The following is a 27951-nucleotide window of genomic DNA, read 5'->3' as shown; positions in this document are numbered from 1 at the left end:
GAGAGGGGTCTACCTCTAAAGAGAATCCGCAGTGTGAGAGAGAGAGTGTGTGTACAGTTTTAACAAAAACCGTTACAGAGAGAGAGAGAGAGAGAGATGGCGGGCCTGGTTCTTTAGGTCCTGTCAGCTGAAAGTATTAGAGGGACAGAAAGAGAAAATGGTGGGAATATTCTCGCGTTTTTCAGGGCAAAGGTCCGCCCATAGTCGAACACAAAGCGCCCTGGTAATCTCTCTTTTTCTTTTTCTCCTCCTCTTTCTCTCTCTTACTTTACCTTTTCTCTCTTTCACACACACCTGAAAACTAGGGTTCTTTAAATTACACACTTTTCCACTGTTTCTCTGATCTTTAAAGGCTGAATCTTCTGTTTGAGTGTGTTTCTAAGCATCAAAATGACGATTTCATTGAATTACTCATGCGTCGATGAATTGGTAAATTTTTCTCCCTCTCTCTTTTATTTCTGGGTTCCTTTTGATCAAACGAGAGAAATTTGGTTTTAGCGTTTCATGTATAGTCCCTCAATTTCCAACGTTTCTTACTTGTGAATGTATCAGTGATCTCTCTTTCTCTCTCTAATGGATGATGAGAAGAAATTTGTCAAGATTTGATTTTTTTTTTTTTTTTTTTTTCCTTTTCTCCTTCGAATTTGGATTTCATTTTGTTGTAACAGGAGAAAGATCTCTATTTACAGACTAGTTTTATGCGGTTTTCATGTTGAAGTGGATGATGGGTCTTCCTGTTAATTAATTTTATTTATATTGCTTCATTACTGATATGGATCTTTAGAGAAAATGTTGCTTTTCACATTTTTCCCTTTTTTTGGGTTTGGAAGTGTTTAATTTGCGTCGAAGACTCCAAGTATGCTATAAGGATTGTGGTAGTTATTGAATACTACTCACATATTGATGGGGTTTTTTTCATTTTCAGAACTGCATTCATGTAAATTAGTGATGATTAAATTAGTTTGAATTTGTTAAATGTTTGCAATTCCATGTATTATGTGAAAGGCACACAGTGAGGAACTTCTCATTTTGTGAAACTTTGCATTTCATAAATAAATGTATATAGATGCAGGGTGTTTCCTGGGTTTGTCTTGAAGGGTTTGCATGTTGTTGTTGTCTCAGTAGGACTTTTCTTATTTCATTGGAATAAATGTGCCTAATCTATGATCAAATGTCAACTATTTCTTCTTCTTCTTCGTGTTTCTTCATTAGTTTCAGTCTCCATCTTAGTTTAGGATGAGAAAGATGGTCTTCTTACTTAACATTCCCTGATCTTCCTTTCCTTCTTCTTGCCAGTGCAATAGGTGTTTTCTCTCTCTTTTTTTTATTTTTATGCTGCAACTTAGAAGTCCATGGGCTCTGCTCTTCTATGGGATATCAGCCAGTGGGGTTCTTTTTCCTAAGAAAAATTGAATAAAGAGAGAACAACAACACAGAGAGAGGATGCTCGGTTCTTAATCTAAGTGTGTGTGCGTGTGTGTGTTTTTTTTGTTTCCTTTTTCGGTTGTGTTGCTGTGGTTACAGGATGAGAAAGATGGTGTGGGTCTTAATAGAGAGGTAGTGGTGGTGGTGCCTTCTCCTGCAGGTGGGCACGGGGTTGAGTTGGATGTGGAGTTCAAGCCCATAGACCACCCTCTCGAGCCACATGACAATGAGCAGCCTGTAAAATGCCCGATGCCCGAACCATCTATTCTCAATGTAAATCTCTCTCTCTCTCTCTCTCTCTCAAGTGTGTATACTATAGAAGCCTTTGATTTAGTTGTCACTTTTCAGTTACTTGATAATTGGTTAGATAACAAGATCGTTTAGTTGGAAATATAAGCTAATGTCCACATTCTTGTGGTTGCAATTAAACTAATTGAGGTTTTTCTATTATGTTAGAGTGTCTGTTGATTGCTTTTCAGCTTCAACTTGTATAGCACATACAAGCACATTCCCAATTCCAAAACTTGCCGAGTCGATTCAGACTCAGGCGAGTGCGCCAGTCTCTGCCGCCTGCTATGGCAGGAACAGGGAGCATAGTGTACTCTGTACAATACTCTGGACAGTTCTGTACAGACTCACCCAAAAACTGCAAAACTTGGGCTCACCCACCCAAGTTTTGTACTTAATTTTGTATTTTATTTTTTTGTTTTGAAATATTTTTATTTTCTGATTTTTTATTTTCTTATTTTCCCATTTTTTTGATTTTTCCCTATTGTTTTTCAAGTCAGCGGCATCAATCGTTTTCATGGTTTATACTTTTTTTTAATTCTACTATTTTTCTGAGTTTAAGGGATTTTTTCGGCAATTTTCTCTGCTCTTTTGGGGCTGTCTAGGGGCTCAGGCTAGACTTGGAGAATCGCCTCGGACTTGACCTAGTTACTCGGCAAGGGCTAGAGTACCTTGCCCGAGCCGTGTTTGAAAACACATTGCTTAATAAATAGATGTAAAACACATGACAGGTCAAATTCACCAACCCAAACAAAAAAGAAGAAACATCATATTCCATGTAGGGCATGGTCGATTGGTGCAATGTTTTGGGAGTGGAAGGCCCAAGTTCCGCGAATCACGCAGGACGTGGGAGCCGAAATATGGAAGCACGGCCTTCCATGCCCCTCTTTTGGAAGGTGTCGGTCTCCCACAGTAAAAAAAACACTCAGTAATGTGTAGAGCTAACTATGACAGGTTTAAAGAGGACTACAAAGCAATATTACCCAATGTATGTTTTGAGCTACATGAAATGTCCTTATTTTGTTGCAAACCCTCTATGAAAATATGCTTGGGACTAAGTCAGAAATAGGAGATTGAGAAGTGCAGGACTTGGGATGTTGGATATCTAGGACTTCAGGTTTCTATGTAAGGGATGATGTTATGGGTTGGTGATGGGGACGATAAGTGTGGAGAAATAGTACACGCTGCATTGGTGAAAGTGGGAAAGAGAAAAGGTTAGGGGGGAAGGTCACTACATTTGAAAATTGAGTTGCAACAAGTGATCAAGAAATTTTGCAGGTAATTTTAGAAGTTTCATATAAAATGTGTGCACTGAAGTTCCTAAAGTGCTTTAACATCACCCCAGCCGTCCAATGTCGACAACAGATGGCTACAGTGTGGCGTCACTTTGCTTAAAGCAGTTACTTTGCAATTAAAATGTGTGCACTGAAGTTTCCTAAAGTGCTTTAACATCACCCCAGCCGTCCAATGTCGACAACAGATGGCTACAGTGTGGCATCACTTTGCTTAAAGCAGTTACTTTGCAATTTGCTTTTTCTCATCCAAATGTTCTCTGTTCACTTTTTCAGAAAATAACTTAATTCAACAGTTCCATTTTCTTTTCTTTTTTCTTTTTTTTTGGGGGGGGTTGGGGTTGTGTGGTTTTGGGGAGTTGGGGTGGGTGGATTTGAACCTTGGGTATTGTGTATGTGTGTGTGAAAGACAGAGAGAGTTTAGTTTTTCTTTTTGTGCTCAGGATGGGAGAATATGGAAGGAAAGGCTTGCAGCAAGCGTAAGGAGGAGAGGAGAGTTGCCAGTGATGAAGGAGGACAATGTGGGACCTGCGGAATCCCCCACATACAGCTCGAGGAAGCGTCACCAGTCGCACCCTGCCAACCATGTAATTCTCCCATCCTTTAGCGCACCAGAGCCCAATCTCATTAAAATGCTCCAAGAGTTTGAATCTTAGAGAGAGAGAGAGAGGGGGTTGATTGAGGCAGAGCATGTCTCATTTCATTGTTGTAAACATGAGAGGGAGGGAGAGGGATGGCTCATTTGGTGGTTGTAATTATAAGAACCAGTTGTTCAAACACGAGTCCGCGGCTTCCGTGTACATTATGAATGCTTTCTACTGGAATGAATTGTAATACTGTCTCTATTATGGACTATTCTTTTTAGCTCTTCTGCCGGTTCTTTTCCTCTCACTTTAGTTCCCAAATGTGAAAGTGAGGGAAAAATTGCATTATACTTCCTGTTTGGTTTCAAACAACATACTTGCAGCACCTCTAAGTGACTGATGCCAGCAACCGATGGTTGACGGGCCGCGAGTTTGGTGTCTGAAACCCAACAAGTAGTATTGTTTATGGACTCCAAAAGTAGTGGTATTTACGTTTTAAGCCTTTTGAGATTAATATTTATGAAGGCCAATATCTCATGGGCAAGCCTTTTTTTGCTTCTTCTACAGCATAAAATTTATATACTTCCCTTTATTCAACCGTCCATTTTGAATGGACCGCTAAGATTGCCCCAATCCCAATATCATGTCTCTACACTATTTTATTTTTAATTTTTTTCTATAAATTATTTTGACACCAAATTTTGGACATCCATTCTTCTATTAAATTCGCACTAGCGAAATATATATAAAAAATAAATTTTCAATAAAATAAAATGATCAAAATACTTTTGAAACATACATGAGGTATTTTGGTCATTATATTTTATCGAAAAATTATTTTTAATATTTTTTATAAGTGTGCCCCAATTAGGCGATGGCATGTACCAAATTTCATATTCATACAATTTGTATAAAAAAAAACTAAAAATAAAATACTTTGAGACATCGGATTTAAGATCAAACGGTGGTGAGTGGCTCTCTTGATCAAAATTGGACAGTTGAATGGTAGGGGAAGCATAGATCTTCTATGCTGTAGGGGAAGTATAGAAACCTTTCCTATATTTCATAATGTATTCAGACCAGTGATTTAAAAAATGTCGGTTCGGCACGGAATTGCCCCGTCCGATCCAAAAATCGGTCACCTGTGTCGATTTTGTCGATAAATAGGAAATTGACTCATGTCGATTCTGTCAATATATAGGAAATTGTTGGGCCTAGAAGATAACCGGCGAATTGTTATAGTAAAACGGCGTTTTGCTATAGTAAAAACGTCGATTCACCGATCCGAACCGATTTTTACGATGCTCGATTCAGGTCAACAATATGTTTTTTAAATCACTGATTAAGGCCAAAGTATGGGTATTCCAAATATCAATATTTCACGTGGCTGTTCAAAGAACAAATTTTGTTTGATGGAGCAGCAAAACTGAACATTGACCCTCCTTGATTTGTGACCATCCTTAAAATGTGACCCAAGTGTAATGAGCTAGGGCAAGAAAAAAAGAAAAACGGTGAAACGTTGAATAGTGAAACTGAGTGTGGTCTAATTGGGCCTTCTTATTTGTAACCTAGGCAAGAATCCATTAGAATTTTTGCTGCCAAAAAAAGCTATGCTTTTGCAAAACCGCAAAGAAAGTAAAACGACCAAAAGCCATTTGCATGATGAAGTATCCAAAAAAGAAGATTGTATCTCATTTTTATGGGTGTTCATTCTTTTCCTTTTTGCTTTTGCCCTTGCCTCCTTTGTGTTTCACTTCTTCTACAGTGTGCTCTCTCTCGCTCTCTCATATTTCATTTAGAATTTTGGTAAACCTAGGGTACATTAGTTTGTCTAGAGAATCCTGATGTCGATTATACTAGAATATACATGCATACCGTATATAGGGGTGTTTTGAACAGCTTATTTTTCAGTATGTTAAATAAAAAATATATCGATAATTTATCTTTGGTACAAGGTTGTTATAATTAATCTTAACCATTGGATGTGAAATTGAATTAATGCATTTATTCTATTGACCAAACCTAAACTTCAAAAAAAAATTTATTTAACTTTGTGACACACCCAACCTACTAGCTTTCACATCTGATGGTTGTAAATAATTGTAACCTCCTTGTATTAAAGATAAATATTTTCATTATATATTGGTTATATAATATACAATAGAATCGTCCACTTACACCAAGGGATGGCATGCCGTAGAAAACAAGAATTAGCTGGAAGTACATATGTTCTTTTTTTTTTTTTTGCCTTACCACCGCGAGTGGATTGCAAGGGCAGGCCTGAGTAATTTGGAGTTCAACTGAGATTCGGCGTACTGTACTTGTTTCACTATAGCCATCAATTACAAAATCGGAGGGAGCTTCTATATTTCACGATTACAAGGTCATTGCCTATATGCAATTATTTGCAGCCAAGTTTTTTTCTCTTGAGGTTTTCATTAACCATGTTTATAGAGAAGCTAATCGCTACCTATGGCCAAGTTTGTTTCTCTTGAGGTTTTCATTAATGATATTTATAGAGAAGCTAATCGTTAATCATGTTTATAGAGAAGGTAATTAAGCCACGGATTTTTGGCCCAAACAAGAACTCTCTTGTTCTGAATTACTTGTAGTGATTGTTTAATACACCTCTTTTATGCTTTGCGTTATGGAAGAAGTTTATAAAAAGCCGGGGCTCTAAACAATCAAATTAGAGCCCACCTCAAAATCTTCACTAGAAGAGGTTGTTTTGATGTCCAAATATCCTCAAATTGATCATCTCAACATCAAGATGCATAGACATGAGAAAAAATTGGATTTCAAGTTTTGGAAATAGTGCATCTTATAACATATTTTTTGACTGTCAATTTTCAAGATTTTCAAGTTTTCATAGATCTACTCTATCTACATTATTTTTTAAGCTTTAAATTTTATAATTAGAGATGAAAAAATATTTTAAGGCTATTACCAAGATTTCCAACATTGAAATTTTGAAACCACATTTCTCGACCTATTTGAAGGTACACTTTATTTTGATTGTTTAGAGCCTCTGCTCTATACACAATTGCACCCTTGTGTTATTTGATGGAATCAAATGATTTAAATATAAACAGTAATTTCTTATTTTTTTAAAAAAAAAAAAAAAGAAGAAAGAAGAAGATATCACCACCTATATGCAATTATCCCAGCTTGTGTGTAGCCTTGAAAACCACACTAGGTAAGAGAGAACTTCTACAACCCTAATCATGTCAAACTGAGATCATTCTCAATGTTCTATATGTTTTGAAATCGTGATGAAGCTTTCCTCCACTTTCTATTTTTTCCATAATTAACATTCAATATGATAATGTGGTCTATGTTTTGAAATAATAATACAATATTTTTTTCTTTTTTTGTAATTCACTTTCGATATGATATTGTTTGTTCCTTTATTCCATCCCGATATTATTTGGGATCCTAAAACTATTTCTAAATTCAGTTGTAAGTTTCGATATGAATGGTATGGTCCTCTGGAGGCATGCTGTACATTCTCTCTTTGGGGAGAGAGGATACATCCTCAATCAAAGCCTAACATACACTTAACATACACTTAACTACAGTATAAACAAACCTTTTCTTTTTCTTTTTTGCTGTTGGATCAAGGTCGAATAAACATTCCTATTGTTTTTGGACCTACAAACACTTCTTAATGAGGTTTACCCCAGGGATTGAATGGAGAAAATGGTGCCATGGGAGGGTGGAATCTTTTGACTATAAATATAAACTTGCAAAAGTAACGAAGTATTTTTACCTGGTGTTACTGCATTAGGAGTAGCAAAGGTAATTGACCAGGTGCCTAGCCCTAGAAGACCTGCCACATGCCTCTAAGTTTAGCATGATGTCGAAGCCATCTTGGCTATACTTTAGCCCATGTTACATTATCAAATTTTGATCCAAAAGATTTTGTCCTCCCACAAGAGTAGCTCGTCGATTTTACCATTGGGAGTCGCTCTTGTTCTGTATGTCTAATCTATCAAAAGTCATACCCTCAATCATATTGTAAATCACTATATCTCTTCTCACTACTTTCATCCATGTTCTTTAATATCTTTTCACTTTTTTAAAACTCCCACTTGCACCAATTCAGTGCTAAGCTTATCCATTTAAAAAAACAAAATCTAATATAGGATTTTTAAGACCCCCAAAGTTTTTTTGGAGTTATAACCTCTCCAACGTTGTGACTAACTTAAAATAAATAAACCAAAAAAATAATGAGAAAATGACCTTTACCCCCCTCCCTGAAACTTCCATCCCTATTAGCTCATTGGGTTCACCAAAATCCCTTGTACCCCCTTAAATTATCCCTTGTACCCCTTCAAATTTAAAATTTTGCTACAATTAAACTCCTAATTGTGTATTTCTTTAGATTTTTTTTTTTTTTTACAAATTTGATCTTTTTATTTTACAAAATTTTCCCTTCCCATTCTCTTTCATTGCCTAAAACCAATCTTACCTCACGGATCCCAATCTATAAATTTAGAAATGAAAATAAAAATGAAATTTTCTTTAACATTGTGACCTATTTTACAATTATATCAAGAGTAATGATACTATTAAACCCCCCTCCCCCCCCCCCCCCAACACCCATGTGAGTAAAACCCCACAAAATCATCATTAATTTTTGACACAGATCTCTAGAAAAACTATCAATAAACCTATTCACTCAAATTCCACACCCATGTCATAACTTTTCTAGATATCTATTTCAAAATTTAATGATCCTTTAGAGGCATACTCACATAGGTGGGGGAAGATCTCATAGTGTCATTACTCTTATATCAATATTGTTTGAACTTGAAAAATGATTAACCAAAATATTTGTTACTATTGTTAATGATTATTATCGTTTATTTATTACAAACTTTATCAAAATACCTATAAGAGATGAAATATTTAACAATTAAGATATTATTGTTATTATTATTGTTACTATTATAATTATTAATTAATTATAATAATTATTAATATGGATGACTAATGTATGGGTTTGACATTTTGTAAAACAAAGAGATCAAATTTGTAAAAAAAAATAAAGAAAAATATAATTATAGGGGCTAATGGTCCCAAAATTTAAAACTTGATGGGATACAAAGAATTTTGGTTAACCCAAGAGGTTAATAGGAATGGAAATTTCAGGGAGGAGGTTACAGGCCATTTTCCCAAAAATATTAAATCACATAAAATATTCATATAAGAGAAATAATATCCCAAGATTGAACTCCAGTTTTGGATTGTGAGATCCAAGTGCTAAAAAACTCAAAATCTAAATTTGTTTTTTAAAAATAATTCTCTACTGATTTTTAGGTAGATCCTAAAATTTCAAATTGAACAAAGAAAAATTTATCAGAATATACCTAACTTTTTAACAATTTAACAATTTACCCTTCTCCAACTATTTCAACTCAATGGGCACATATATTTTGATGGGTAATATGAAATTAACTCAAACGATATAGGGAAAGGTTAAATACTCGACATCGAATCCTGCAGAGTACCTCACGGCAATAAGGGTACAATGTGCTGCAGGAGCATGGTATACGTGCTCAATTTTCTAACACGGCTCTGTAGAGATCAGCCACTTTTTTATTTATGCCCCAAGTGAAGTTTGATCGGTAACTGCATGAGATTTTTCTTATAAAGAAACTGATAGTAGATAATTTTTTCCTCTAAATTTTTCGACCTTTTGCTCTATGGAGTGATGCAGTCAGCTTGTGAAATGTTCAGAGGGAGAGAGAGAGAGACTACGCGTAAATCATGAATACAAGACTAACATCTGCAGCTGTGGTCATCTCACCACCTCTCTCCACTCAGATGATAAATCTTTTCTGCTTCCAGAATACCATATTCATACAGATAGCAATTTAAGGAATCTATATGAATAACCTCCCATAAAATAAATAAAACATGCACTACTGTGAGTTTTCACCTACTCCAAAAGAGAAATACAGAGGGCAACGGCCATCCCCATGATAAGGAAAGATAACTGAACAATTGTACCTATAACTGTTGAATTTCCCTTATTCATCTCAGGAAGCACACCAGCAACTGCAATGTAGATAAATCCACCCGCTGTGAAACCCTGCAAAAGAAATGCAAAACACACTAAATTTATTCTTTTTTTAATATTCAGTCAATACTACACCAAATTACTAAAGGAAAAGCAGACTATAATATTAAGGAAACCTTGCTTTATGGCCTTTGCTATAGAAAAATTATACATGCATCTCCTCTCCCAGCTATCCGATCTAAATGGACAGCTGGGATAGCTTCAGTCATGTGACACGCCTAATATTATTTTATCTTAAACTTTTTTTATAAATTATCTTGACATGAAATTTACGACATGTCCTATATCTATAAGGGAACACCCAACAAAAATAAAAAGAAAATATTCTTGATAAATCAAAATACCAAAATACCCCTGCAAGTTACAAGGGTATTTGGATTATTTATTTTATCATATATTTTTTTATTTTTTTAGAGTGCCCCTATAAAAAGAGGGTTCACCTTAAATTTCATGCCAATATGATCTATAAAGAAATAAAAATAAAATATATTGAGCCGTCCAATCAAAATCAGACACTCAAAGACCAGTTGTTACAATATGACTAAAGCTATCCCAGCCGTCCATTCAAATCAGACAGCTGAGAGAGAGGTGGAACATATAATTTTTGTATAACACGAGACATAAAAGTTTCCCATAATACAATGCAATATGCTAAATGGTACTCCAAAAGGGCATCCACAATGTAACATCAGGGTGGCAGAGTGCCACATGACATCTTGAGTTCCACTCCACCACTTGTAGGGAACCGCTTTTCCATTGAACTACCCCACAAACTCCAAAAGGCATCCACCATCCATGATATAGATGCTTGGTGGAGATTACTAACACTGGGTGAGCCCTGCTATAGTTATATCTCCACTGCCCATCATTAGAAATGGGACAGTGCATGCCGCTTTAAGGTGCCATATACCATACATCATTAGATTATGATATGCTTTCCCATTATTAAATCCTTGTCCATAGCCAAACCAAGATGCACCAAAAGGATCGCGTCCTCTCATTCACCTCTATCAATGAAGAATGCCCAGGATCTTGCCCTAAGAGCAGAGCCTGTGTAAAAAAGTAACAATCAATATGAAGTTTTTAGTTTTGTTTATGAGGAGAAAGAGAGTAGGCTTAAAATACTGTGGGGCCAAAGTACTCACTAATGCAGTCCCAGCCAATGCCACCAACGCTGATAAGAAGTTGAAGAATAGGGCTTCAAAAACAGTGAAGCCTGATCTTACTAGAATTCCGAAATCTCCAATCTGAGCGAAGCAAGAAAGAGAGTTGCATAAGGGTAGTTTTCTATTTTGGTTCAATATTGTACACGAACATTTCGAAGAGGCCCTTGAGTGACAATGCAAAAGACTGTCACAGTAAGATGAAGCGTCACCAATCACCAGAGCAAATGTCAAATGACCTTGATGCCCCAAAAATCTAAAACAACATTTCTTTTTTGGCAATTGAACCATTTTCTATATCAAAACAATTTGGGTGCGGTTTGTATAGAGCTGAGGCTCTAAACAATCAAAGTAAAATGCACCTTCAAATAGTATCAAGAAATGTGTTTTCAATACTAGAAATCTTTGTGATAGCCTTACAATATATTTTCACCTTTAATTATAAAATTTAAAGCTTCAAAAATAGTTTAGATCGAGCATATCTATGAAAACTTGAAAATCTTGAAAATTGACGGTCCAAAAATGTATTACAAGATGCACTATTTCCAAAACTTGAAATCCATTGTTTTTCTCATGTCTTTGTGAGAAATGCGTTTTCAATACTTGAAATATTTGTGATAGCCTTAAAATATATTTTTACCTTCAATTATAAAATTTAAAGCTTCAAAAATAGTTTAGATCAAGCATATCTATCAAAACTTGAAAATCTTGAAAATTGACGGTCCAAAAATGTATTACAAGATGCACTATTTCCAAAACTTGAAATCCATTGTTTTCTCATGTCCAGGCATCTTGATGTTGAGATGATCAATTTGAGAATATTTGAGTATCGAAACATGAAATTTTTGAGGTGCGCTCTAATTTGATTGTTTAGAGCCTCGGCTCTATATAAACTCTTTCCAAACAATTTAGGGCTGCAGGGGAGCCAACATTCTTTATCAGCATTTTAGGCTTGGAAGCAATTGGATCATTTTATATAATCAAAACAACTAAGGGCTACAGGGGACCAACATTCATTGTCAGCATTTTAGGCTTTGAAGCATGAAAATATAGAGATTCAACCCATTCATATGCCATTAACCCATTTAATAGAAAAGTGGTGGAAGAAAGAGCACATTTCATGAGGCTGGTCAAAATCCTCCAATGAACTAGTTGAAATTTTGAAATAATTTGCAGTGCCAAAGAAAGGATTCAGCTGACAGTGTTAGAAATGTAAGCTCAAAAAATGTCACTTAAGCTCCAAAAAGCAGTAAAGTACATCACATACACACATGCACCGCATATAGAGAACCACGCCCGCCCACCCACCCACCGAAGCGGTTACTGGTTTTTACTATTAACAACATGGTTGTCATCCTTGAGTATTCAATTGCAAATGCAAGGATGGGAGAACATACTAAAAGAAAGAAAGGGCCACATTACAACCAACAGGTGAAAATTCGAGCAGAATCACCATTATCTAAAGAAATAAATAGATTTACTGATTTATTTGCTTCCTATAACTTAATTCAACTAACAAATGCAAAACTCAAAAACAACCAGAGTCTAGAAAGAACCTCCTGTGGTAGCTCATGCGCAAGCAGAAAAAGAGTTCGAGACCATCCCCCTACTGAACCATAAAGTAGAAAAGCACTTCCTAGAGCCATCCCATCAGTAAAGTTGTGCTGAAACAATCAAATGAACTGCATCTGAATGCATCAAATACATCATGGAGAGAGAGAGAGAGAGAGAGAGAGAGAGAGAGAGAGAAAGGGTTGGAGGATAGGGAGGGACATGCAAGGTGACATACAAAGACGGTCTAGAGCATTCACATAAAGAAAAGGAGCACAGCAAAGTGATTGGTATTCATTGGAGAACAAAAACTCACAACACCATCAGAAAAGAGATTCAGATATCCAAAGACAATGTTAGAGGAGGGTGTGGCCACTTCTTTTCGACTCACTGGCACCGTCTTTTTGTCAGGGATAGCTAGATTATTGGTTTCTTCTTTCTTATCACCACCAGCTCCAGTAGAAGTGCCTCTCTGCAGAACAAATCAAAAACCTTGTAAATATAACCAGATTAACACTACATGTCAATGTCTGCCTTAACATGCCTAACTTTTCATTTCCTTTGTGATAGATATCTTTTCTTTTAGTGGTAAATAAAAATTGCCTGAACCGCAATTTATTTCTATTTTCTCACAAAAACAAGATTTTTTGGAATACATAACACAAATAATGCCCATAGAACCTGATTGCTTGCAAAATGATTGCCTGCTGCATCTTTTTCAGAATGCAGAAAATGGGATCCTTTCATAAAACAGATTACATTTGACATCCCATATAATGATCTACTAAACCGCACTTAGAATGCAAAGTGCAACTACCAATTGAATACACAAAAATATCAGGCACAATAATCTTGTAAAGACTTAACCACTTAACCACTATGATGCCAATATATTCACACATTAAAATAAAACAAAATAAAATAAGATGAAAGAGACAAAGCTCCTTAACCAGAACAGTCCACAATTTTGTAAAGGAATAATCAGATAAGTCAAGCATTTCAGGTGGAATTTGGATACAACTCAGAAACATACAAAAGAGTGTGTGTGTGTGTGTGAGAGAGAGAGAGAGAGAAAGAGAGAGAGAGAAAGAAAGAGAGAGAGAGTACCAAGTACCAATCATCCTTTCGATCAGAGCAGTAGGTTTCATGAAATTAAATAGAAAAAAAGAATCATCAGTTTCTACTTTACATAAGTCATCAATAATTTTAGGAATGAATTCTAAAGATTTGGGCAAATTTAAACAAAACCAAAAATCCACTATAAACATCAAGCCAATAGAACAAAAATAAAAAAACAAGAAAACAAAGTCGTAGATTTATACAAAAAAGACATCACCGCATAGCAAAAAACAACGTTTGACCACAACAGTAATAACAACTCTATCAAAGGTTATTTTTTATGGTTACAATCCCATTTGTACCTTACGAAGGTGGGCCTCATGGGTAGTCTGATTTTTATCCTTCTGACAGTCATCTACCTTCCCATTGAAGGTTTCTTCTTTGTCACTCGGTCCAGAGTTAATGCCAGTATTATGATCCTCATCAATCTTGGACTTTGAATTGCTCTTACGGTGGTGATGGTGAACATGAGCTCCTTTACCTGAGTGATCCTCCACATACCTCACAACCATTTCAACAAGAAGAAAGACCACTATCCCAGCTGCAACCACCAGACTGCAGATACATGAATAAGAAATCAAAGATTCACCACAAAGATAATTTTTTCTAACTAGTATGTTCTAGAATTTAGACCAAAGACATTGTTTCTAAAAAATATGTAAAGTATAAAATAGACAGAGATGATGGCAAGTTTCTAGGTCAAAGAATAATCTAGAAGGTCTATGATTGAAGGAAATATAGGAATTCATTTCCTAGTTTTAGGCCTTTCGAGCTTCTAAAACGCACCATGTGCTCAAACTCATTAAGTAGCAGAGGAAAAAAAATTAAGGCGGAAAGTGAGGATAGCAGGATTCTAAGTCACAATGGTAATGGACTTTGACTAGAACAAAGGAATAAAATTATTAGGACACATGTGAGATGCACATTATAAGTCACTTATTTTGCAAGCTCCAAATCACTACATACACCATGGTGTGTTCCAGTTGTATGCATGCTAGAGATGGTAGTGATGTGATGCTTGATATCTTCACCATGTAAATTACCAGTGCCTACTTGTGTAGCTGTTAATATATTTCAGAGACTTTCTTTTGCATTTGCTATTCTTTGAATCTTTCACTATTGAATTGAGAAGTTAGATGATTAAGATAATTCCAGTGTCATAGAGTGCTTACTACAAGGACTAAGAAGGGTGAGGACCTTAAACTCTCCCTTAACCCATCCCAACCCCGGGTAAACGAGGTGAGTTGTGTTAGGTAGGCAGCCAACGTAAAACTTGGCCAAATTTTTACATGAATCCTAAAAAAATGGCGGATGAAGATTCATGTAGCCGACCCCAATTAGTTGGGAAAAAGCTCTAATGATGATGATAATGAGAGCGCCTACTGCAAAGAGCCATCATCTTCAGATCGTTATATGGAACCAAAGCATATTTTAGACACCCAAACTTAGAAATAAAAGAAGAGCTAATAACTTGATATAGCTCAATTCCACGTATGGGAGTATAGAATGTCAGAGTTATTCAATCCAAGGTGGAAAGGCACGCCATTTTTCCTTCATCTTAACAAAAAATTTCAACAAGGTTCTTGATAGATTTAGATGATCTTTTAACATGAGAAAACTTTTGGTGATCTTGCAGGCTTACCAAGGTATCTATGATAACCTTTTGTTTGCAATGGATAGTGGCCAGGGTGGGTGCCCCAAATCGACATCTAGAGTTTGATTTTCAACAAGTCCCAAGTTGCATTTGAAAATAAGGAAGGCAAGTAGAAAGACAGAGAAAGATAAATAACATCTTCCTCTAAACACAATCATCATCATCATCCGAGCCAAGATTTTATAAATCGTTGATCCAGATCAGAATCACCCGATCCAGATCGGGAATCGGTGGGACCAGTCCAGTGGGAATTATATATCGGGAACAAGCCGGTTACCCCCATGAAACAACCGATCCTTTGACAAAACCGGCTGATTCTGTTAGGACAGGGCCAGCCTATTCTGCCCTAAACCACCCCACCTTGTTATGTTATTATTTTAAATACTTTTTTCCCAATTTTCTCTACTGATTATGTTATTTCACTATGTTTTCTTTCTATTCCCAATACTTTTGGATTTCTTAAAAGAATTTTTTTTATCGTGGTCCACACTTCATGTCCATGAGCCCATGCTCAACACAAAAAGAGGAGCAATCACCAGTTTAAAATGCATCCATTGCCTCCTTTTATAAGGCTTGACCTCTCAACAGTTAAAGCAAATGGCCAATGTGCGATTAAACCTCTATCTATATGATAGTCTAATAAGGTAAACCTTCCTGGTATTTGGATTCTCTTTCCCATGTACGAAAATGACAAACTTGCAAGAAGACATAATTTACTGCTCTTTCTATCCACACGGCTTATTGAATGCAAGAGTTCTTCTCTAGAAGCCTAAACTTTGAATTCTTACTCTCTCTCTCTCTGGCTTATTGAATGCAAGAGTTCTTCTCTAGAAGCCTAAACTTTCTCTCTCTCTCTCTCTCTCTCTCTCTCTCTCTCTCTCTCTCTTTTGAATGACCTCTCTCTAATCTCTATATTCGAATGACCACAATGACTTCTTTCTCTCTCTAGCTTTGAATGACCAAAATGACCTCTCTCTCTCTCTCTTTGACAAAAAAACACTTCACAATATTTCACTATTTTTGGTTAAAAATAAAAAAATATAATGAAATACCAATTTTTTTTTGGAAACCTGAAAAGCTAGATTTTTAAGAAATTTAAATTATTTTTTGAAACTGTTTTAAGGCCGGATCTGGCTTATTCCGCTGGTCCAGATCGCTGATCCACCATTCCAACCCAGTTTTCCGAATGGACGATCCGGGTCACCGATCCTTTTTTAAAACCTTGAGCCAAGCCTTATCCCAACTATATGGGTTGGCTATCTTCTAAGGGAAAACTTGGCTATCTTCTAAGGGAAAACTTTCTATGTAACCACACCCACATATAAATTATATGTGACCACACTACTTAGCCATTTGATCTGAACGGACAGCTAGGATTTGTCATGTCACAATGTCACGCCAAAATACTGTTTGCTTTTTAATTTTTTCTATACAAAGAATTTTTTAGCAAAATTTGGGGTGTCCCATATTCTTATTGGGGCGCACCAAGAAAAAATAAACAAATATTTCTCGTGAAAATAAATGACCAAATTGCCCCCAAAAGATTAAGGGATATTCTGGTAAATTTCCATCAAAGAAAATACTTTTTATTATTTTTATCATTTGTGCCCCTGTCGAATGTATGCATGCCCCAAATTTCACTACAATATGATTTATAGAATAAAGATTTAAAAATAAAATGCTCTAAGCCATCGGATCAAGAGCCAACTTGTGACATTGTCTCAAGCCATCCCAGCCATCTACTCAGATCTGTGGGCTGAGAGTAGGGGTTAACATATACTTTATATGTGGGTGGGGTCACATGTAAAGCTTTCCCATCTTCTCAATACAATCACAAAGTAAAAAATGCTCCTTTGAAGTGCTTGATGAGTATAGTTAAATGGAAATTTCAACAGAACAGTATCTGTAACAAAATTTCACTCACATAAAACCGAAAGCCCAACAGAAAGGTCATTGAGGGAATGAGAATGTGACTCTTTGCGTCCATGATTGTGCCCATGGTCCATATGCTGATCAGGTGAGTGAGAGTGACCATTGCCACCTGAAAGAAAGAACCACACAATAAATGAACTCCTTTTAAAAAATAATCAGATAATCTCACGTGTAACATATGCATCAAGTTGCACACAACGTTGCAAACAAACCATGATGTTTAAGCAGTGGGGGGAGAAAAAGAGGCATTGGGGATTATGGAGGGAGTGGAGCAAACCCCAAAAACATACGACAACTAAGCATATACATAAAGAGAAACCTCCATAGAAATAATCTCTATGTGAAAAGGTTTAAAGGTTCAAAAAACAAATTTGTTATATATATATATATATGTGTTTGTGTGTGTGTGTGTGTGTGTTTTAATTTAATGAGCCATATTGAGAGAAGAAAATAGGTTAAACCAAACCACCTAAAGAAAATCGAGTTTGTATCTCCTTCCGCAAGCCATATCACCTTCAATTTCTACTTAATGTATTTCATCACAAATCCACACCTTCCTAAATTATAAATTGGATCATTACAAACAAAAACACTCCAGATAAAAGCAGCATTTTTTTTCTTGAAAGCAAACCACCATTTCTCTCAGAAAAAATAAAAGCAGCATTATAAAAAGCTATAATCTCATAAATTATAATGGATATACCAAGGGCATGTGGTAACTGGTGAAGAAAAGAATCTCCCAACATTGCTCCTGCCTGTAAATTGAAAGTTCCATTAGAGCCAAAATCTAAGACATACATAAAATTTATGAGCCTGCAGAACAGAAAACCCAAAGGAAATACGATCAACTGTATAATTATAAATGTCTTACTTCATACAATTTTTTTTTTGTTTTTTCCTTCTTCTTTTTTTGGTATAGTGTCTACATCAAATCATTATGACTGTTTGCTCAAGTCAGAACATCACATTAGATACTCAGTTTAATAACTCAAAAGAAGAAAAAAAAAAGCAAAATTGAAAATCCATACCATGTGAGGAAGAAGAAACGGTGAAGAAAGAAACCAAATAGACCTATATTGCATTGGTAGCAAGAGGATGAGAACTCTAAAACATATTTCGTGCAGAACAAGTTAGGGAGAAGTGTAGGTTCACTAAGCTCTAGCTAAAGAAAACCAAAAGATGTAAAACAAGCTCCTCGAAATGTACTGAAGTTACAAAAGGTTACATTTTTTCTAGTCACTATAAAGGGTTCACAGGGTAAGCAACTAAATCTTCTTAGTATCGTAATTCTTAAAGCTACAAAAAACAAGGTCTCATTAGAGTATCTAAACTATACAACACATAGGAGAAGCCTTCCATAAAATCCATCGACTTGATTAGAGGGAAACTTTCAAAAAATGGTGCAACATATCATCACTTAACAACAGCTACTTGCTCAAGGAAACAAACTCTATTGTTATGTACTTGCAAGGATATTAGCATAAAAATAATGGTGAAGTAAAGCAAGCACGACAGCTTTCCCATATGGCAATTCACTTCAGCAATCTGATAACTGACTATAACTCTTATATTATGCAAATCAGTGATCTAATTACAATTGAAAACACCTACCTAAAGATAGCTCACTAGTTCACCCACACAAATTCAATTTGAAATAAATTTTAATAGCATATACCAAAAAACAGCAACACCATTTTCTGATTAGCTATAAAATCCATTCATTAAAATTTCCATCTTCAATCGATCTTTTAAGAAAATAATTTCTTACGCCTATGAACCACATAATAGAGTCAACTTAATCACCAGATTGTAGTATTCACAAAGGGAAACAAACCCACTAGAATAAACCTCATACAGAAATAAAAGTAGAAGAGCTGACCTGCAAAGTTATAAGAACTCAGACAAAATAAAACACATCATTAATACAAGAGAAGAATCTAACCCCAAATGCAGCCAAAGAGTCAACAATTATCTCCGATGGTTTTCCTTGTACTGCAATAGTTTCACAAAACATGTACCAGCTAAGTACATAACGAAGCTCACAAAATGGAGTCAAATCACAATCAGTAGATGGTATCCTGGTACTTACAAAAGAAAACAGGCAAAATGATTAGGCATATAAGTGAAGCCATGCTCACCAACAGTGAACACCCCATTGCGTGTACCCAGAGACCTTCATAATCCAGCAAGTCAACATAATCAAAATCCAACTCGTGGTAATTATAAGAAAATATAATGATAATTACAAGGGAGAAGATACCAAAAAGAATCACATTTACATATAAACTTCATACATTGTCCAAAGATGAAAACATCTTCAAGCATCAATGCCATCTTTCCATGAAAAGAAAATAACTTTTTAAGATAAATGAACTTCCATACCTTTAAAAGAAGAAATTATAAGAGATTACAAAAGGATCCTAAATTCTAAAATGCAAACAAAGAGATCAGAGGCCATAAATAACCAAAAGAACCATAAGTGCTAAACCACACAAAAAATATCAAAATATTGATACTATATTGTGAAAGAAAAAGAAGCAATAGAATAAATATGGTAAACATCTACACATTAAATTTGATGCATGTTTTGCTATAAGTTACACTCCACAAAGTCTCTGGTTGTACGTTTGTTTTATCTTTTATTTGGCATCCTGCACAATGAATCATATAACCAGGCAACAGCTCCTATAACACTCCACAACCTTGTTTTTCATAATATCAACCATTCTCTTTGTAACTTGTTCAAATCATTCATGGACAGAAGAAAATCTTCCACATGATCTTGAAGTACATTAAACAAGGCCCAATTCTCCCAAATCATTCCAAAATTTACTACAGAAAACACTAAATCATCAATAGAAGTCTTACAAAAAAAATATCAATAAAAGCCACACTATTCTATTATGAACAAATTAGTTTGTTGATTGATTTTGCATTACAAAATTAACATTTTAAAGATCTAAAACAATTGTATGCTGATCATATTTGGGTCTGACAAGTATTGGGTTCACATTAACTGCATCCACAATAAAACAAATCATTAATTCACAAGACACTTTATTAACATATTGTACTTGTTCTTAATTACTTTTTTTGAAAATTATGGCAGTATAAACTACACACATTCTGAATAAATGGCAAACCATATAATGAACTTTTAAAGAGAATCCCAATTTGAAAACGAATTAAACAACAATGCAATTCAAATTTGCATATCTTTTAAGGGTGCGGTAACTTTACTCGCAGAAGTATTTAGTTGGAGATGTAGATTTGGCACATGTTTTTAAGCCAATGTCATATCAGGCATATCTTCTAAGACTCTACCAAATCTACCGCCGTCCAATTAAAATGGATGGTGTAGCTTACTTCAATCCCACTTCCACAATTAAGGGTGCCACCTTATATAAACTTTTTGTCTTTTAATGAGCATTATACCTCAAGGTAACTAGAAAATAAGCTTCACTCCTAGTTAAAGATGAAATAAAGATCGGAAGTTCACCATATCCACAGGGGCATCCTCCATCCATTCCCGATGATGGACAGTTACATACCTAGTTGAACGGATGTGATTGAGAACTATGATTAATCTCCAGCATCCATCATTGGGAATGTACAGTAGATGTAACTGTAGTGTACCATATATCACACACCACCGGCGTATGCTCTAAAAAGCATCTTTTGGGGTTCTAGAATCCAGATCACAGTCAATCTTAACCAGTTCACAGAGAGAGAAAGAGCGTAAAATGAAAATAATAAGAGTAAAATTCGAACGAATTTGAGGTTGTTTAGTAAGATTTAAGCATCAAGAGTACGAGTACGAGTTAAATGAAAGCAAATTCAAGGGTGCTTTACATATGGATTTCAACAAAATACAATTAATTTTTACCTAGCTTAGAAAGATGCAGAACACTATGAGAGTGATCTTCACCGTGAGACGAGTGGAGCCCAAATCCATACAGTTTGAGATCCTCCTCTTCAGCCAATTCTTCTGGTAATTTACGCTCAGGCAAGCTCTTATGGTCATTAACATGGTGATCGTCATTTCTGTGATCGTGATGATGGTCATGACTGTGATCATGATGATGATGATGGCATCCATGATGGTCATGGTGATGGCCATGACCATCGAAGCCATGGCTGATACAAGGTCCAACCAGAATTAGAACCATGAAGGCAACAATGCTTGCCCTAACTGGTGCCATTTTCCCTTTCTTGCAGGGTTACAAAACCGTAACCTTAGAATGAAAACCGGGTTTTTATTCCCCAAAACCCTAACCCTAAAAACGAGATCCTGGTGCTGTGAGGACCGTTAGAGTTTTACAGTCTTAACTCCTGCGATTGCAGGTCCCTTCGATGGTGATGACTAAGACGAGGATGAAAAAAATGAGAATGATGCCTAGTATCACTCCAAATGTTAGGATATCCATCTTAGTAGGAGTGGAAGCACTGACACGCTCTCTCTCTCTCTCTCTCTCTCTCACTGGAATCTTGAAATTCGCGTAAATATAGCGGGGTACGAATTAGGGCGCAAATTCAGATACGAGTAGTGATAAGAGAAAGGTTTCGATCACCAAAATCCAACCGCAACGGTTAATCGGATATTGGCTTGGAAGCGGTTTAACCTGGCAAACCGGTAAATCGGACGATTTAACCACTCTAATCGGATAAATCCCATATCATTAAAATAATATTAAAAAAAATAAAAATATAAAAATAAATTTATTAAAATAGAAAAAGCATATAAAGAATGATTAAAACAAAATGCAGTCCAAAGTTGAAAATTAATAGAAAAAAATAGATTTTTAACCTATTTTATATTTTTTAATGGTCATTTTTAAATTTTTTAAAAAAGATGAAAAATATAAAAATGAGTATTAATGACCAAAATAATTTTTAATATTTACCATAATGTAAAGAATATTTAAAAATGTATTTCAAATCAAATTTTTTATTTTTTAGAATTTATATGCTTTTTTATTTTTTATTTTAAATACCGATTGATCACTCTAACTGCTCAAAACCGAAACCAGCTAATAGCCGATTCTGATCTAACCAGGCGGTTAGCGGTTAGATCAGGGGATTTTACGAACAATAGTTTCAATACTTCCCATACATAAGAGCTATGCTTTCCCTACCATCCAGTTGTCCTATATTGATCAAGAGAGCCACTCATCGTTTGATTTTAGATCTGACATTTTAAAGTATTTTATTTTTCATTTTTTTATATAAATTGTATGGATATGAAATTTGGTGCATGCCATCTTCTCATTAAGGCGTACCTATAAAAAATATGAAAAACAATTTATCGATAAAATATAATTACCGAAATACCTATTGAAACTTTCAGGAGTATTTTGGTTATTTTATTTTATTTGAAATATTGTTTTTATAATTTTCACAAGTACGAGTTAAATAGAAGATTGGACGTACAAATTTTGGTGTCAAAATAGTTTATATAAACAAAAATTTAAATAAAATAGTGTAGAGAGGTGACAATGTGATTGGGGCAATCTTAACCCTCCATTCAGAATGGAAGGTAGGATAAGAGGAAGCATATAAGTTTTATGTTGCAAGGGAAGCATAAAAGCTTATACAATATGGATCACTAGTTTGCTAAGAGAGATTTTTTTTTGGATGCCATTTGTATAGAGCCGAGGCTGTAAATAATCAAAGTAAAGTATGCTTTCAAATAGTGTTAAGAAATGTGGTTTTAATACTGGAAATCTTTGATATAACCTTAAAATATATTGTCATCTTTAATTATAAAATTTAAAGTTTCAAAAATAGTGTAGATCTAGTAGATCTGTAAAAACTTGAAAATATTTAGAATTTACGGTCCAAAAATGTGTTCCAAGATGCACTATTTCCAAAACTTGAAATCCATTTTTTTCACATGTTCATGCATCTTGATGTTGAGATGATCAATTTGAGGATATTTGGGCATTAAAACAACATCTTCTAATGACATTTTTGAGGTGGCTCTAATCTGATTATTTAGAGCATCGGCTCTATATTATTTTATTTTATTTTTTTTGAAAAAATGGTTTAATAGGCTGAAGCCCTATCAAAATAAGAAAAGCCTCACCTCATAAACACATCGAATTTTACAATTCAAGCATGGGAAAAATCTTTAAATCAATCATCTCGCCTTGTTACTATGGTTGTGAAAAAAAATTAAGATTTCAAGCTTTAAATATAGTGTAGTATTGTAACAAATTATCTAGACCATCCATTTCACCCTAAAAATAAGTGTATAAAGATCTATAATATTTGTATCATTTTTTTAGTTTCAAATTTTATTGTCCATGTTGGAAATTGATTTTAGAACATTCGTGGAGATTTATGTTGCTAAAAGTGCTTCCCAAAAGGTAAGGCTTTATTTTGATTTCACAAAGCCTAGTCTTTATAGAAAATTCATCCTTTTATTATTTGGAAAAAGTTTATATGGCTCTAAACAATTGAATGAGAGCCCATCTAAAAAATTTCACTAGAAGAGGTTGTTTTGATGCTCAAGTTGATCATCTTAACATCATGACGCATAGACATGAGAAAAATGGATTTCAAGTTTTGGAAATAATACATCTTGTAACGCATTTTTAGATCGTGAATTTTCAAGATTTTCATAGATCAGCTCAATCTACACTATTTTTTATGCTTAAACTTTTATACCTAAATATAAAAATATATTTTAATGCTATCACAAATATTTCCAGTATTGAATTCACATTTCTCGACACTATTTGAAGGTTGCGCTTTACTTTGATTGTTTAGGGCTTCGGCTCTATACAAATCGCGCCCCTTATCTTTTGGTACTCGGAGATGAATGTGAAATGGATGGGGCAATAGTTCATTTACTCTCGTGCTTGACTTTCGAGTGTTTCTAAACTTTGGAAAAATGTTTTATGAGTCCACCGGCTCTTGCGCCCGCTGACTCTTCAACCTCCATCTCTAAGATTGATGTTGTGTAAAGCGCATGGGGTTAAATGAAATATGGACGGTACCAAAAATATCTTAAAAATATACATTTCAAAGTTTAATTTTTTTCATATTTATGATAAACTTGCCTTAGATGATAATCTATCTTTATGATGACTTTTAAAGGGGGCTGCACATGTACATATGAATCTGGCTGACTTATAGAAACCCATCCTTTTACTCTTCTACTATGAAACGGCCATCTCTGTCTCCCTCTGCTTAAATTTCAAGTGTTTTCATTTTTTTTGACTATCAAACGGCACTCTCTCGCTCTCTTACTTGTTTTGGAAACAGAGCTGTGTCTCTCTAGACCAATTTTTTGTCCTCTGGGATTTTTTTTCCCTTGTGCTTTCTCAATCTCTCTCCAATTATTGAGTGCTTTTTGTACTTGTCGTGAGTAAAATGATCCCCTATCTTAACATTCAAAAGAATTTTTAACCACTAAAATAACTTTTTGATAGTGGGTAGTTAAGAACTGACGAAATGTTTCTTAAATATGAAGCAAGAAATGGGGCATTCTCTCTTTATATAATATTCATTATATAGGTTTCTATAACGTTGTAATCTTAAACAATCAAATTAAGGCGCACTTCCAAATTTTATTATAACATGTAATTTTGGTGTAAACAAACTTAGGATTATTTGAAAATCTATTTTAATATCTAATTATAAAATTTTAAAATCCAAAAATGGTTAAAATCAAGTACAAATATAAATATATGAAAATCTTGGAAATGGACGGTCTAGATTGTGTTGCAAGATGCACTATTTCTGAGACTCATAATCTTTTTTTTTGATATTCACATATCTCGATGTTGAGATGATTAATTAGAGGGCTTTTCAACATTGAAACAACATTCTCCGATGGAATTTTTAAGTGCACCTGTAATTCTACATTTTAAGGTTGCAACCTTATATAAACTTTCCCCTTATATGATAGGTGTGGTTTCTATAAGGTGGCAACCTTAAACAATCTATTCAAGGCCCACCTCTAAATTTCATCTTAACATATAATTTTGGTGCAAAAAATTATTAGGATTATCTGAAAATCTATTTTCATATCTAATTATAAAATTTTAAACTCCAAAAATGGTTAAATTCAAATAGATCTATTAACATATGAAAATCTTGAAAATGGACGGTCTAGATAATGTATTGCAAGATGCATTATTTCTAGGATGCAAAACCATTTCTTTTTTCATAATCATACGTCTCAATGTCCATATGATCTATTAGAAGGTTTTTTTAACATAAAAACAACTTCGATAGATTCTTTAGGTGCATCATTAATTCTACATTTTAAGGTTGCAACCTTATATAAACTTTTTCCTTATATAATATACAACATAATATAGTACCATATATAATATACAATATTATTAATAAATACATATTATATGAGAAAAGGTCCTAGAACAGGTTTGTGGGGTCCTAGGATTTTTCCGTGACCTTTGAGTCTGAGCGACACAGGTGGTGTCTCGCACGCAACATAGGTAGGGTCGCCCTAGACAGACAGGGTTTCGCAGCCGCAGAAACCTTGGGCCATTGATAACAACAAAATTTTGGGTCTTTTTTTTACTCAGAAAAAATGAAAACAATGAATTAAAGAGATGAAATAAAATAAAACAAAATCGAAGCCTGCAAAGGTTAAAACTATTTTGGTTTTTCTAAGAAAATATTTTTTTGGTATTTTTAAATATTTTATTTTGATACAAAATTTTTTGTACAAGCAAGGAAAGGGTCCAAGGACTGAACTATGGGGTCTTGGGCCTTTTCAGAGATCTTTGAGTATGAGTGACATAGGTGGTGTCTCTTGGGCGACACAGGGAGTGTCTCTTGGGTGACACAAGTTGTGTCTCTCCAAACAGACAGGGTTTCGCTGCCGCAGAAACCTGGGTCCTATTTATAGTCGAACTTAGGAATATTTTGGACGACAAAAAACCAGTGAAAAATAGTAAACAAAAACATGTATTTCGAAGCTCGGATCAAACTCGAACTGCCCCACGATGGGCACCAAACTGTTTACGATGTAGATCAGGATGAGAATCAACCTGATCCGAACTTCAAACTGATTTTAAAAGTGAGTGATAGAGAGTGGGTTAATCAAATTATGATATGAGGCCAGATCTCTCAGAAAAATGAGCAGATCTGCTCTCATATCAGTGGCAGAGCTAACATCGATCCGAAATGATAAATATTATGTAAAATGCAATAAAAAAATTTTAATTATAATAAAATAAACAAAAATAATAAAAATAATATAAGAAAGAGTAACAATGTACTTGACCAGACCAGTTGGCCTAGGCCTCTCGAGGATTCGAGGCATTGCCCGTATCAAGACCGGCTGAGTTTATGTCGCGTGTCTTTTTTGTTCTCTTCATGTTTTGATCAAGCCTTGGCTTGGTTGGATAGAATTCTTAATCTAAAGGCTGTAGGTGGCTTAAAGCTAAGGTTTTACTATACCTAGGTTTTTCTCAGGTCTCACAATTTCAAAGTTTTTTTTTGGGCACACAAGCTAATGAGGTCTAAATAGTCTAACCTAAAAATAAGTCCCGAAATCATCCTTTTAAAGGTGAAAAACAACTGAAAGGGTAACAACCCGTAACAAAGGGATTTCCCAGCCTGGACTGCCATTTTTGCAGTCAAAGGCTTGGGCAACACTACCCATGTCGCCTAGACTTTCCCAGCCTAGATTGCCATTTTGGTGGTCCAAGTTCAATGAACCTGGCCAAAAATGATTTGAGAGATGAACTGGGTCAAAGATACGCGATTCTAGACGGTTTTGGTTGGGCGACACTAGGTGTGCTCAAACCAAATCTGCCTAGAATCGGTAGTTTCCGATTCCAGGGTGATCCAAAAGTTTTTAAGATATCACCGGTCACAAATCATGTGATTATGGATAGTTTTGGTTGGACGACACTAGGTGTGTCAGCCAAACCAAATCTTCCCAGAATCGGCAAATTCCAACTTTGGGGTGATCTTTGGGCTTTTGGGATGCTGCATACAAAAAATCAGCCGATTTGGACCAGTCTAGGTTGGGTGACACTACTGGTTTCTCCCAGACCAAATCTGCTTAAAATTGGCAGATTCCAGTTCAGGCTCTTGTGATGTTGCATGTCAAAATTTAGGTCAAAACAATGTGTTTTGCTAAAACAAGGTGTTTTGCTAAAACAAGGTGTTTTGTAGGATTCTGGATCACATGGTAAGCAGTATGGACTATGGTGATCTATGGTCTGGGGGTTTAATGGGATAATGTGGTCCTAAGGCGGTCTATGGTTTAGAAAACTATCAAATTTGCCTACCTACATTGCCATCCAAACTTTATTGCACGGTCACAGTTATCCGTTAGTGTTCCATTTTTCATTTTTATTTTACTAATCAGAATGATCTGAAATTTAGACCGTGTGTACATCTTAGTGAAGCGTGCTTAATAAAAATATGAAAAATGTAATTCACAAAATATAAATTGACCAAAATACTACTTATGTAATAAACTTACGTAGGGTGTCCTCGAGAAACACTTTCCTAAATTCTTTGGCACCCTAACATAAGTTCAAATGACAACGAAAATGATTATTTCAAAAGCCAAACATAGAGACCATGCTTGATATGATCAAATCGTATCAAGATAGATCCAAATAACTATCCAATATCTGAATTTCAAAAAATTCAACTATGAGTTGAAATTTCAAAAATAATAAAAAGTATTTGGAAAATTCAACTGAGTTAAAATTTTCAAAGATACAAAATTGTATTTGGGTGCTATCCTGGACGCTCCATGCCCTCTCTCACTCTTCTCTAGTAAAGCCTACTTCTCCTTCTTCCTTCCTCTGCAATGCCAAGCTCTCTCGAACCGAGTTTCTAAACTAGCCGAGCTCTTCCT

General features: G+C 35.1%; 2 protein-coding genes across 4 annotated transcripts; one reads left to right on the top strand and one right to left on the bottom strand.

Moving 5' to 3' along the window:
• The first annotated feature begins 47 nt into the window (after window positions 1-47).
• On the top strand, window positions 48-3848 carry LOC18439219 (uncharacterized). Of its 2 annotated transcripts, none has more exons than XM_006849391.4 (3): window positions 48-223; window positions 1525-1698; window positions 3449-3848. In XM_006849391.4, exons 1-3 carry the CDS (start codon window positions 158-160, stop codon window positions 3659-3661), a joined length of 453 nt encoding a protein of 150 aa, XP_006849454.1. In that variant the 5' UTR covers window positions 48-157; the 3' UTR covers window positions 3662-3848. The 2 variants fall into 2 exon arrangements, with proteins under 2 accessions (XP_006849454.1, XP_020526156.1); XM_020670497.2 differs by having other exon boundaries at window positions 209-429.
• A 5569-nt stretch (window positions 3849-9417) lies between these two features.
• On the bottom strand, window positions 9418-21572 carry IAR1 (ZIP metal ion transporter family). 2 transcript variants are annotated; one of them, XM_006849392.4, is made up of 11 exons: window positions 20980-21572; window positions 19183-19266; window positions 19036-19085; window positions 17797-17848; window positions 17086-17202; window positions 13810-14048; window positions 12705-12860; window positions 12394-12501; window positions 10820-10921; window positions 10680-10724; window positions 9418-9686 (listed from the first exon to the last, which is right to left on the bottom strand). In XM_006849392.4, the coding sequence occupies exons 1-11, from the start codon at window positions 21293-21295 to the stop codon at window positions 9534-9536; spliced, it is 1422 nt and encodes a 473-aa protein (XP_006849455.1). In that variant the 5' UTR covers window positions 21296-21572; the 3' UTR covers window positions 9418-9533. The 2 variants fall into 2 exon arrangements, with proteins under 2 accessions (XP_006849455.1, XP_011625249.1); XM_011626947.3 differs by having other exon boundaries at window positions 12780-12860.
• Window positions 21573-27951: the final 6379 nt, after the last annotated feature.

Source organism: Amborella trichopoda, chromosome 4, assembly GCF_054954075.1.
Source record: "Amborella trichopoda isolate Santa Cruz 75 chromosome 4, AtrichopodaSantaCruz75HAP2 v2.0, whole genome shotgun sequence".
In the NCBI taxonomy this organism is placed as follows: domain Eukaryota; kingdom Viridiplantae; phylum Streptophyta; class Magnoliopsida; order Amborellales; family Amborellaceae; genus Amborella; species Amborella trichopoda.
Note: the sequence above shows the minus strand (reverse complement) of the source record. Positions and strands in the feature narration are given on the sequence as shown.

Excerpts from the sequence above, each read along its gene's own strand:
- IAR1 (XM_006849392.4), bottom strand. The coding sequence starts at position 21,295 with ATGGCACCAGTTAGGGCAAGCATTGTTGCCTTCATGGTTCTAATTCTG. Across the intron at positions 19,267-20,979 it reads TCTGCATCTTTCTAAGCTAG|GTCTCTGGGTACACGCAATG; the intron begins GTAAAAATTAAT and ends TGGATTATGAAG. Across the intron at positions 12,861-13,809 it reads ATGAGGCCCACCTTCGTAAG|AGAGGCACTTCTACTGGAGC; the intron begins GTACAAATGGGA and ends TTTGTTCTGCAG.
- LOC18439219 (XM_006849391.4), top strand. The coding sequence starts at position 158 with ATGGTGGGAATATTCTCGCGTTTTTCAGGGCAAAGGTCCGCCCATAGT. Across the intron at positions 224-1,524 it reads GTCGAACACAAAGCGCCCTG|GATGAGAAAGATGGTGTGGG; the intron begins GTAATCTCTCTT and ends CTGTGGTTACAG. Across the intron at positions 1,699-3,448 it reads CCGAACCATCTATTCTCAAT|GATGGGAGAATATGGAAGGA; the intron begins GTAAATCTCTCT and ends TTTTGTGCTCAG.